Genomic DNA, 12,802 nt, shown 5'->3' on the forward strand with positions numbered 1-12,802 from the left:
TCTAACAATTTGTAGGTGCTGGTCTCATGGCTTCATACCCTAGCTGCCTCCTTTGTGGCTCACATAGCTGCTAACAGCAGAAGGAAGGCACCCCTTTCATTCCTTTGAGCAGATTAGACTACAGGATAGCAGTCATGAGCTGGCAGTCCAAAGTAAAAAAGATCATATTCAAGAAGAAAGATCATCTCCCACTTTCTGAAGCCCTGGCTACTCTTTGATGTTGCCCTTATGCAAGGTAGCCAGGTAAGTGCACTGCTTACAACCACTTACTGGTTTTAGGTTAGGGCAGATGAGAGAGGGACTGTGACACACAACAGGATACTCCTGTGTCCGTTATCCACCCTGCCTGAGCACCTGTCTGTCCTGGCAAGCAAGCGAGCCAGGTGGGGCACCCCCATCTAGCCTGGCCCTCCCAGCCTTCTAGCTGGCTCTTAGCCCAGCCCTCCTGCACGCCATGCTGCACAGACTGATGGCAAAGTAGCACAGCTTCTGATGCCAGAAATAACAAGTGCTGGGGTATTTGTGTTTATCTAGGATGTGTGGAGAGGACTCAGATGGGTCATCACCCAGAACACAGCTGCAAGCTTTGTTCACCTTTGTGGCACTTTCTTTTCAGAAAGATGAGGGGAGTGGTAGGAAGCTTATTTGCTCAGGCATTGTTTAAAACAAAAACCAAACAAAAAAACCCCTCAACCTACTAAATTAAAAACCCTTTAGAAAATGAATTGTTCAAATTACTCTTTTCTCAAAGCCTAAGTATACTGTTAATAGCAGTGGTCACATGTCAAGTATATTTTCTCTCATAGCTACTCATTAAAACAACAGAAAATAAAACTCATGTAATTCTTTTCAGGAGAGGCAAAATCAAAGGCTCCTTTTGAGATGTGTTTAATGCCCTTTTAGTGGAATACTAATGAGTGAGAATAATACTCATTTTGGGAAAAAGAAAACCAAACCCATTTAGTCTCACTATGTATCACACCAGTACAAGCATTTGATATTTTTATTGCCTCATGCACTGAGGTGTTCTGCAATAAAAAATACAATGAAGCTATCAGAAAAGATACAAACGTAATTAAATTGCAATGAACATATTACTTCATAGTATTACACTTGTAAAACTTTATTTCTAAACTCTTAGAATTATTTTTTCTCAACCCAATTCAATACAGGAAAGCTAAAACACAATCCTAGCTGATGAAAAAGAGGTTGGAGTTAGAGGAATTCCATTCTAAGTAAATCAATGGAGTAACAACATATCCAACTATGCTACCTATATATCAAATTTCTCTTCACAGATATTGTGTCCATGTTCTTCATAGTCTTCTCTAGTTACTATCATGTCTTCAAAATCATCATTTTCAGAAATGAGCTTCCCACCTTCCCAAGAATAAGTAATAGGGCTGGAAAATTAATAAAGTTATTGTTACTCCTCTGTAGATTAATTTAAAATAGAAATATGCCATGATGATTTCTAAGACTTTTATTTACCTGTACCCATTTAAACTATGGTTTTGATTGCTAAATCAAACCATCCAGCTCCAGAGAAGTTATGAGACAAAGTTTGAAACTTTAGCAGGGCTAGCTGACTTGGTTTAAAAAAGGGCCTCTCTGAAGGCAGGTGTGAAGACAGAACAACATGGATATATCATTGTATTTACTTTGCACAGATAATAATTCTTTAATAGTATTTTTAAAAACTCTTTAACAATACTTTTTAAAAAGTAGATTTTTTTTATATTCAAAATATACTTGTCTCCACTCCTGCAAAGATGTTACCCCTTCCTAATCCCTGAAGTTCTACCTTAAAAATGACACGGCATCATTCAGATGCTGAAAATTCTAAGTAAAAGACTTAAGTCCTAATCTTACATACTTACTCACCTCATGACAATACAGTCTTATTTATCTCTTTACAGTAAAAAGGATCTCCTTAAAAACACTTCCTTAACTTTATTAGCTAAAGTACAGAGCAAGCAGGTGATTTCTAGTTTATTTGGTTTGTCTCAAAATACACTGATTTACAACATCCTTCTTGCACAATTTTTGTTCACTTAGTATTTAAATTAATGCCTTTACTCAATCTACCTTCTTAATCAGCAAAATAAACCCCACTTTACTGTTTATTCTGCTAGAAAGATAAAGCCCCTTCTATTTAGTAGTTTAGGACTTACTTTTCAGGAAGAACAACAGAAACATCGTAGTCAGTTGGAGTAAGACATCGAACTTCAGAATAAACCCGATCTCTGAAGCCTGGAAAAAGGGTGTTTCCCCCAGTCAGAACTATGTTCTTAAAGAAATGAGGCTGCATTTCTGTAAAATAATTAATTGAATCTGTAGTTAAGAGACGGAACGTGTATCTAAAGATTAAAGGTTGTAATTTTTCCAATTTTGTTATGAATTTGAACAGAAGTAAGAAATATGCATACAAAAAATTTATGATCATCTAATCAGCATATCAGTTAAATAGAAATAGGAGAAGGTGATCAATCATCCTCCCTGATTTCACTGTCACTGTGTTCTCCCTGATTTCAGAATTTGGCTTTGATAACTACTGTTTTCTTATATTTTATTAAATTTCACATTTGCCAACACAATTCCCCTTTCAAAAGGGATTTTAAGTGACACAGGCTTTTTAAGAGTACATTAATAGCCTAAATGCTGCCATACTTACATGGCATAATAAAATCTCTGAAATTCTCCTTTGTAATGATAACAATAATTACCTGTACATAATCTATGAAATGAAAGCCTTAGGTATTACTTCTGATAAACAGCAGTCAGAAAGGTTTTACTCTTTGATGCTTAAATTACTGACTTTTGGTCATTTTCACACCAAATGAAACCAAGCCATTACAACATCCCTCCTCTTCCCACCCCCCCCGTCCATTTCAAAATACTTTCAGGATATACCTTCAGGTAAATTCTGAATAGAATAAACAATGGCTTCAGGAATTCCCATCTCTTGAATGCCAATATCTGAAGGGTGGAAAAGTATTTCTGGAACTGCAAATCTTTCATTTGTAAGACGAAGTATTTGTTCACCAGTCTTGTATTTTCCACTTAACACCATCTCTTCCCTTGGCTAAATTAAAGACATGAATAGTACCCACTGCTTAAGAAAAGAAATCACATCCTAGAATATTCAGCTATTCTATTTCATGTCCTGCAGAGGTAGGCAGTGTATGCTGGCATTGTCATATTACCTATCAGCAAATCTTTTAGGAATAATGCATGCTCTGGTACTAAATCTGAAATTACTTTGCTGTTACCAACTGCAGTTTTGTCCAAAGCAAAATAAAACTGGTACACATGAGAGTGGCCTTAAAATACAGGGCTGCTTTCAAAACTATGGCTGGCTCAGTAAATGAGATAAAACTGTTAAATTGTCTTCACTGGTATTTCAGGCTCTTCTATAACATGACTTTGAACTTTCAACCTACTTGGGTGTTTAAATGTAATTCAGAGAAAATTACGAAAAAAAAAACATCAAAGCAGAGAAAACATTTCCTAACAATGTTAAAAAAACTTAATAATAATATATGGATAAGTTATATGACAGAGCACAGAGAAAGCTACAACTGTTAAATAATAGAACATAAAAAGCTATGCTGGAAAAAATTTGTTTTAATCCAAATTTACTGAGGAAAAACCTTACCAATTAATGCATAGCATGGAAAGATGTTACAATACAGCATTAGAAAAAAAAAAGGAGTATTTTTAACCTCTCCACTAGACTTGTGCAGGGGAACAGTCAAAAAAAACTTTGTAACTATCATTACCTTACAAAACCCTTTCTTGATTGTGCTGAAGTCTGGCAAAACATAATCTACCATTACAGTATTTTCCTCTCCTTTCAATCTGAAAAAGAATACAAAATGCAACAGAATAAAGAACAAGTTATAAATTCCAATTATTTTGTACTGACAAGACTTATTTAACCGAACTGGAAAATTTTCTGATTGAGAGTATAGTTATGTTTGTACAAACAGATTATTCAGAAGTACCAACTTTTACATTTAGTACCATTGCATACATACTTGGCAATGTCCATGTCTTTGTAAAAGTCTTGAGAAACATAACACACATCTTCTTTCACTTGATTAATTACATGGGTTTCATCCATAACATGTAGCTGCCTGTGAACAACAAAAAACAAAACCACAGAAGTTTGAGAATAATTAAGTCTTCCCTTTCCAGTCCAGTTTTCCACTGGAGCTGAGCAACCATTATTGTTCAGACACAGGAAGCTACTGTGTCAATATCTAAACTCATATTCAATTTACAAAAGCATTCCTGGCCTACTGGAGCTTAGTATCTTCCTGTTTCACAGTTCAGTAAATACCTTAACCTGCATTTGCCCATTGTCTTGCTAACAAGCACGTATGTAATCCTGCCAGTAGCTCTTTGGTGAAGACCTTTACCTAGATAAAGTTCCAGGCTAAAGGATCCCAACGAAAAGTTGATCCTACTGCATTTTATTTGTGGTATTGATACAATCAGTCAGCAAAATAACTGATCATCTACTGAGACACCTCAGAAAGTATGTTAAGACTTCTTTAATTGTGAACACACAGGTAACCTCAACAACTTCAAAAGCACTGGCACTTTGAAAAAATAACAGCCTAATTCAATGGGTTTAAACTCTTCCTAATTCATCTTCATCTTAAGTTCAAGATGGTAGCTAGCAGATTATAACTGACAAAAAATTCCCTTTTCCTTTAAACAGCAATTAATCTAAAATTCATAGAACCAGTAAGAATACCCCATAAACTTCTAGCTCATTTCATAGCAAGTTTCAGAGTGAAAATTAGTGTGCTTTACCTGTAAGAGATGATCTCCTTCAGATGGTTTGTTAAGAGTTTCCCTCCAACATTAATCCTACAGAAAAAGAGTAACATGAGAAACTCTGTCATTATTGACTTCAGGCACAGCAGAGTTTTTCTAGAAAAATATATACTGCAATATACCTGATGATTGCCTCTTTTTTCTTTTTACTTCTGCAATAAGGTACAATGTGGGTAAAAGAGTACCCGCTATCCACGATGATACAACACAGCTCAGATGGATTATCTCGGAAATACCTGTGTGCACTAAGAGCTCCAGCTGAAATACAAAACAATTAATTCCATTTCTAGATGAACATTTAGAATTTACAGTGATATGAAAGTGTACTTGCTTCATATTTTAAATGCCTTTGATCAACTTTCCAGACCTCAATGCATAAACCACTGCATTAATTCATTTTGGCAGTAGATAAAATTAAGTGTTATATCTGGCCCTATTTGATCTTCTTCAGGAGTTCCAGTCCATGTTCTGTTTCCTCTAAAGTCGAATCATACTGATCATGCTTCAAACTTATCTGAAGGAATATCCTATGTCCAGTTATCTTTCAGAAGGGTGGTATTGTTGTTTACATACTCCCTGTGAGACACAATATATTTCATAATTGTAATGCTGCATTTTATTTGCTAACACAACAAAACCAAACAAAAAACCAATCCTACCCCCCTAAAAAAGTAGAACTACCGAAGATTTCATGCAAATTTTGGTAGATTTCTTTAAATGCTATTCTGTTTCAAAATCCATCTCTTATTTCTGCCATCCTTACTCTCCTCAAATTTCTTGTAATTATATACCATGACACTCTTTAGGAAGTAGCACAGGAGTACAGCTGGAATTTGTAAAAGAAATAATTTTTAAAATGTTTAATCCACTTTTGATCAAGAGCCAGGAAGCAACTGAAGTAATTTTTTTATGACATATATGTATGTGTGTGTGCATGTGTGCTTGCTTATTCACTTATTTAAAGGGTTAAGCTTCAAAATACATAAATGCAAACTAGGAGACATACTCACCATTTACTCTAAGAACTGCTTGAAATTGATATTCTTCAAATAGAATTTCATTCATAGATTCTTGTATTGAAGTGAAGTTAAAATAAGGTTCAGTGATAATAATATTGGTATCTACAAAATCCACCTAGGAAAAACACATTAAGCTTGTCATTGCATAAAACGTTGAAATTAATAATTCCTTACCATCTTTTGCAGCACTGGAAGGTCATGCAAATCTGAAGACATGACTATGACTTGCTGTATCTGTTTGCAGAAGCTAGACTTAGAATGTTTTTGCTTTTTTAAAGGCTTCATGAGCAGTGATACGAGTTTATCTAATTAATGGGTAAAAAACACACAATAGAAGGGAACACTTTCATACATATTCTGTTCCCATCCTTGCAAATTCTAATCCAACATTTTAAAGAGACACTCCAAAGGGATACTACAACTTTAACATGAAACATTTTACACTTGCACCACGGAATTACTTGTTTAATAACCAAAGTCCTGTACAGTGAAGAACTAATAATAAAACTCCCAGTGACCTCTCCTGAGGCCAGCAAAAGATCCTGGACTTTCCATGTTTACCAGTATCTCAAACACTCTTTTAGAGAGGACTTCATAAGATTACTTCAATCATAACTGGACATGGCCCTAAAAACATTACAAGCTGTATCTCTCTTCACTTGTGAAGAAGAGTTAAATTCTCAAAACCATGACTACATTGAATATGGTTCCAAAACTAAAATGAAATTTATGTATGAAAAGCCAGCACTTTATATTTTTACTAGAAAAATGTACAGAGATTAAGCTAATTTGAGGCATTACTTTCATTCTCAGTACACAGGTGTTAGAGAAAAAATCAAGAATTTCCAGAGAACACAGTACTTTTAAAACAAAAAAAAATGAAGGAAAGTCTTAATACACTTCCTGGGCTAAATCCAGCTTTTGTGAAATGAAAAATAAAGTATCAGATATTTATATTTTATACATTTAAATTATTCATAGGTAGAAAATGGCTAGCCAAAGATAATTACTAAATGTGTATGTATTTTGGCCTACTGACCCAGCTCATCCCTCCCTTTTACATTAGCTATTTCTTGATCTCTTAACTATATTGTATTTGTCTATCTTATTTTTTATTAACATGAACTCTAAATTATATTGGTATGAATTTCTTATGTGAGCTGCACTCAGAATCAGTACATACCTACAAAACTAAATAAATCTTTTTAAAAATTCAACATCAGAACTCATAAATGTTTGTAAAAACTTAAATCCCTCTGATTTCTAATTGAAGGCATTTTGAAAGAGAACTGTAAGGTCACCTGTTCTACTTTAATGTTTGTTAATTCTATTAGTCAGTATTTAATCTACACAAAAGATGTAATTAAGAAAAGGCTCTTACTTGATACATTTCTTTTCCAAAGAGATAATCCCAAACCTGTCTCTGAACATCCCAGTTCACCAAATAACCCTGTAGGAATTCAGAAACATATTTACACTACTTAGAAAAAAAAATTATACTTAAAAAAAAAGTCAAACAACAAACAACTGAGATAGTTAATATTAAAAAATTGAGAGTTAAAATTCTAAATTTACATTTTTAGGCTAAGGAGTAAATGTTACATAGGATTAAGGTATGTTACAAATATTCCCCATTGATACGTTGATTACTGCACTACAAAAACAATGTACATTGTGTTTTCTGTATTTGTTTTGGCAGAAGCTTGTCAGTCATCCTCAGTGCCAGGGAAGGTTATGGAGCAGATGACCTGGAGTGCCACCACCCAGCATGTACAGGACATACAAGTGATCAGGTCCAGTCAGCAGGGGTTTATTAAAGCTTGACTAACTTTTTCTCCTTCTATGATAAGGTGACCCACTGAGTGGAGGAGGGAACAGATGTGAATGTTGTCTACCTGGACTTTACCGAAGTCAGTAAAGTCTTTGACACCATCTCCCACAGCATTCTCCTGGAGAAGATGGCTGCCCATACCCTGCACAGGTGAACTCTTTGCTGGGAAAAAGACTGGCTGGATGTCCAGGCCAGAGAGTGGTGCAACATCCAGTTGGCCTCCCACCACCAGTGGTGTACCCCAGGGCTCAGGATTGGGGTCCCTGTTATCAACAGCCTGGGCAAGGGAATCAGGTATTGAGGTGTACCCTCAGTAAGTTCACAGAAAGCACTAAGTTGGGTAGGACTGTTCATCTGCTGGAGGGTAGAAAAGCTCTGTAAAGATTTCTGGATGGGCTGGATTGATGGACTGAGGATAATCTTACGATGTTCAGCAAGGCCAAGAGCCAGGTCCTGCACTTGGGTCACAACAACCCCATGCAGCACTATGGGATGGGCTTGGGGCACAGTGGCTGGGACATTGCCCAGTGGAAAAGGACTGGGGGTACTGGTTGGCAGCCACTGAGCATAAGCCAGCATGTGCCCAGGTGGCCAAGAAGGCCAAGAGTATCCTGGCCTGTACCAGCAATAGTGTGGCCAGCAGGACCAGGGCAGGGATTGCCCTCCTGCACCTGGCACTGGTGAGGCCATCCCTCAAATCCTACTTTTGCTTTTGGCTCCCTCCGAAAAAGAAAGACATTGAGGGACTGAAGTAAGTCCAGAGAAGGGCAACAAAGCTGGTGAAGGGTTCAGAGAACAAATCCTATAAGGACCAGCTGAGGGAGGCTGTCTAGCCTGGAGGAATGGACAATAAAGGGAGACCTTATTGCTCTCTGCAGTGACTTGAAAGGAGGTTCTAGTGAGGTGGTGGGTCTCTTCTCCCAGGTAACAAGTGACAGGACCAGAGGGAATGGCCTTCAGTTGCACCAGAGAATTTTAGATTGGAAATATTTTCTCACCAACAGGCTGTCAACCGCTGGCACAGGCTGCCCAGGGGACTGGCTGAGTCCCCATCTCTGGAGGTATTTAGATGTGCAGATGTGGCACTTAGGGATATGGCTAAGTAATGGGCTGGACAGTGCAAGGTTCAGTTTCGGACTTGATGATCGTAAAGGTTTTTTTCAACCTAAACAATTTTATGACTGTTAAAACTTTTCACTGCTGACTGATTCTTGTATGACACTACATGTAACTCTGCAGTCGGGACATACAGTATGAAAACTATTTCTTAGAATTGTTTAAACTTGGCTTTAACTGAAGATATACTTACTTTCTGAAAGGGAAGAATATAGAAAAGACCAGAGGGATCCTTAATTTCATCCAGTTGATTTGCCGTAAAGGTTTTCAAGCGTGCAGTCTTTGACCTGAACTGACAGTTGGGAATAACACTGGAAAAGATTGGGAAGTGTCCTATTAAACATGGTCTGAGACACAGTCACTTTCTTTATGCCGCTTTCAGAAACAGTGTACTTTCAGTAGTATTTTTGCTGCTGTATTCTGGTTTTAGTCCATTAACTGGAGCCACTTAAGAGGGAAATCTTTAATATCTGACAAGTCCAGTGCACACAAGACACTTTTTGGAAAACCAAATACCACCCCCTACCTCTGCCGCACACTGCACTGAGACACAACCGCCACCCCGGCACAGTAAGAGCGTCAGGGGCTCTCCTGCCACCCTGGCCAGTGGGGCACGGTGTGACACAGAGGGAGGACACCGTGTGACAGAAGGACAGGGTGCCACACGGCTGGACACGGTGTGACAGAGAGACACAGTGCCACACAGTGGGTCACGGTGTGACAGACGGACACGGTGTGGCACAGAGGGAGGACACGATGTGTGACACGGAGGCACACGGTGTGACATGGAGGCAAACGATGTGTGACACGGAGGCACACGGTGTGACACGGAGGGACACGGAGGCACACGGAGGGACACGGTGCCACACTGCGGGTCACGGTGTGCCACACTGCGGGTCACGGTGTGACACGGAGGGACACGGTGCCACACTGCGGGTCACGGTGTGCCACACTGCGGGTCACGGTGTGACACGGAGGGACACGGTGCCACACTGCGGGTCACGGTGTGCCACACTGCGGGTCACGGTGTGACACGGAGGGACACGGTGCCACACTGCGGGTCACGGTGTGCCACACTGCGGGTCACGGTGTGACACGGAGGGACACGGTGCCACACTGCGGGTCACGGTGTGCCACACTGCGGGTCACGGTGTGACACGGAGGGACACGGTGACACACTGCGGGTCACGGTGCGCAGCGCGGCACGCGCCGCAGGGGCGGGGCCAGGCCGCGCCTCTCAGGGGCGGGCGCATGCGCGCCACGGGCCCGCGCGCCAGCGAGCGGGGGAGATGCGCGGGGCCGACGGGGGGAGGAGGCGGCGCGGAAGCCGTGAGGGGACGCCCACCGCCCGTCCCGTCCCGTCCCGTCCCGTCCCGTCCGTTCACCTGACGTTCGCGTGGCTGTAGCCGATCTTGGCGTTGTAGGCGCCGTTATCCAGCACCAGCGTCGCCATGTTCCCCACGGCGCCGCGGCCGCCGCCGTCCCAGTATTGATCCTCCACCGCCGTGGATCTCTACGGTGACCATAGAGCGGAGGAGCAGCGCGCGGGGGGCCCGGCGGGACGCGGGAGTGCCGGCAGCGCTCCGCCTCTGCCGCGGGGCGCGCGCCCTGCCGGTGACGCTGGCGGAGCTGCGGGAACCATTGGCCGGGCGTGACCCGGCAGCGCTCGTCACAGGGGTGGGCGGGGAGGTGACACGGCGTCACCGCGGGCAGCGCCCGGCCCGGCTCGGCCCGGCTGCGCGACTCTGCCGCTTCCCCCGCGCCATCAGCCCCGCGGGGGTGGCACCGATGGTGGGGGTGTTAGGGCGAGAGCCCGGTGTGGCTGTGGTTTAAAGTTACGGACTACCTCGGGTAAGCCTGCCGGCTCGGGACGCTGAGGTGCGGGAACCCCGCGCCTCGGGAGAAAGGTGATGAGTGACAATCTCATGGAGAAGTGAGCAGCAACACGGGCCTGGGCTGTGCAAAATTGTGACACAATGGAAAGGGAGACAGTTCTGAATTCCATCATCATCATTTTACTGTTACAGAATCACAGAATTAAGTTGGAAAAGATCACCGAGTTCATCCTATGACTGAGCACGATGTAAGCTAGACCATGGCTCTAAGTGCTGTGCCGGGGCTTTTCCTTAAACACCTTCAGGGATGGTGACTCCACCACCTCCCTGGGCAGCCCATTCCAATGTCTAATCACCCTTTCTGTGAAACAACAACAAATAAAAGTTCTTCCTGATACGCAACCTAAACCTTCACTGGTGCAGTTTTAGACTGAGTACTCTCATCCTGTCCCTGGTTGTCTGGCAGAAGAGACCAACCCCCAGCTGACTGTAACCTTCCTGCATGTACAAAGTTTTTCAAAGCATGCATCATTAACACTTTCATTATAAATAGTATGGAAAACAGTGCTACTGGCATTCTCTGTTCCTGGCCAGCTTTTGTTATACTGAAGTCTGTGTAATACAGCACACACGTTTACAGAATTACAGAGCCATAGAACAACAGCAGGTGGAAGGACGCTGAAAGATGATCTGGTCCAACCTTTCATAGTAAAGGGAACCATGATGAGATAATCTAACCCCCTGTCCATCACCATCTTGAAAACCTGTAATGGGAACTCCCTGATGAGAGGTTTTCACAGTGATTGGTTGTTCTAACTTTGCAAAAGTTCCCTATATCAAGATGAAAGCTCTCCTGGTGTAACTTGTTGCCTTTTGTCTTCTTGAGAAGAGAGAGCCTCCATCATTGTAGCTGCTCTCTAGCTACCACTATACTGTGATAAGGTCCCCCTGAGCTTCTCCAGGCAGAAAAAACAAAGTCTTCAGTCTTTCTTCAGGATACATTCTTGAGTCTTTGATCATCTTTATAGCCTTAATTTGGATGCTTTTCAGTTGTCCACAATTTTTTTTTTTTTAGTTGCTGGGAGCAGAACTGGACACAACACTCCACGTGTGGCCTGAAATGCACAAAGCAGGGTGGGATGATGAAGTTTCTGTCTCTGCTAGCAATGCCCGTGTGGATGCAACCCAGGCTCTGCTTTGCACTCCTTCCTGCAGTGGTGCACTGCTAAGTCCAGTTCAGCCTGATGTCCATCCAGACCCCCAGGCCCTTTTCCACAAGGCTGTTTCCCTGCACTGGGCTCTGTGGTATGTCACCTCAGGTGCAGCACCTTGCACTTGTCTTGATGATGAATTTTGCTCTATTTATGTTTTACTTGCTGTCACTAGTTCCTTTGTTGTATTCTGGTAAAACAAAAAGAACATTACAGTTTTGTATTTATGTGTAATTGACTTTCCTTAAAAATAACTGCTACTCTGTATGATGACTCTTCACTCTAACAAATATAAAATGTCATTCCTTGAATCAGGATGTTCGTTGGAATGCATGGCAATCTGCTTTTAGACAAATCCTCTTTATGTGCTTGTAAAGGAAGTGTGTCTTAAGGACAGCTTCTTTAATCCTGACTCTAGCAGATATATTATTTGATTCTTCAAAAGAGGTCACAGGAATTATCAAAAGCCTGTTTTTCAAGTTCAGGAGTTCCTGAGTGCTTTTTAAAGAACACTGTTCTTCTCATTCTCTGCCTACTGACTCATAGTAACTTTTGGGTTTGTAATTAAATCCAAATTACACAAAATCCAGAATAGCAACAAATTATTTAGGTATTCAGTGTTAAAGAGAAACATAAAATACTACTCTTAAAATTGTGCAACTTTTACTTTATCCTTTTACTAATGTAAAGTTCCTAGAATAATTGTTTAGATTCAAAAATGTCCTAATATCTCTTGCTAACTTTTACCTTGTGAAAATAAAAGTGAAAGCCAGAATTTAGTAAATTACTTTTTGCCTTCTAAATACTAGCTCCAGCTCTATAAAGCTTCATCTGTTACCATCCAATGACTTGTGTTGGATTTGGAGTTACTTTTTTCTTTTTTTTTTAGGATGTAGGACAAGTGCCAGGATTTTAAGAGTTCACTTAGATTTATGTGAAATG

At 40.9% G+C, this 12,802-nt stretch overlaps 1 protein-coding gene across 2 annotated transcripts; it reads right to left on the reverse strand.

The window, feature by feature from the left end:
• Nucleotides 1-1,014: 1,014 nt before the first annotated feature.
• ACTR6 (actin related protein 6) lies at nt 1,015-10,372 on the reverse strand. Of its 2 annotated transcripts, XM_062491421.1 has the most exons (11): nt 10,200-10,372; nt 9,008-9,125; nt 7,249-7,317; nt 5,859-5,982; nt 4,971-5,106; nt 4,825-4,881; nt 4,041-4,139; nt 3,783-3,861; nt 2,914-3,085; nt 2,175-2,313; nt 1,015-1,403 (listed from the first exon to the last, which is right to left on the reverse strand). In XM_062491421.1, exons 1-11 carry the CDS (start codon nt 10,265-10,267, stop codon nt 1,274-1,276), a joined length of 1,191 nt encoding a protein of 396 aa, XP_062347405.1. In that variant the 5' UTR covers nt 10,268-10,372; the 3' UTR covers nt 1,015-1,273. The 2 variants fall into 2 exon arrangements, with proteins under 2 accessions (XP_062347405.1, XP_062347406.1); XM_062491422.1 differs by lacking the exon at nt 7,249-7,317.
• Nucleotides 10,373-12,802: the final 2,430 nt, after the last annotated feature.

The sequence above is a fragment of the Cinclus cinclus genome, chromosome 4, assembly GCF_963662255.1.
Source record: "Cinclus cinclus chromosome 4, bCinCin1.1, whole genome shotgun sequence".
NCBI classification, from domain to species: Eukaryota; Metazoa; Chordata; class Aves; order Passeriformes; family Cinclidae; genus Cinclus; species Cinclus cinclus.

Excerpts from the sequence above, each read along its gene's own strand:
- ACTR6 (XM_062491421.1), bottom strand. The coding sequence starts at position 10,267 with ATGGCGACGCTGGTGCTGGATAACGGCGCCTACAACGCCAAGATCGGC. Across the intron at positions 3,086-3,782 it reads TCAAGAAAGGGTTTTGTAAG|CCAAGGGAAGAGATGGTGTT; the intron begins GTAATGATAGTT and ends TCTTTAATTTAG. Across the intron at positions 1,404-2,174 it reads TCTGTTGTTCTTCCTGAAAA|CCCTATTACTTATTCTTGGG; the intron begins GTAAGTCCTAAA and ends TTAATTTTCCAG.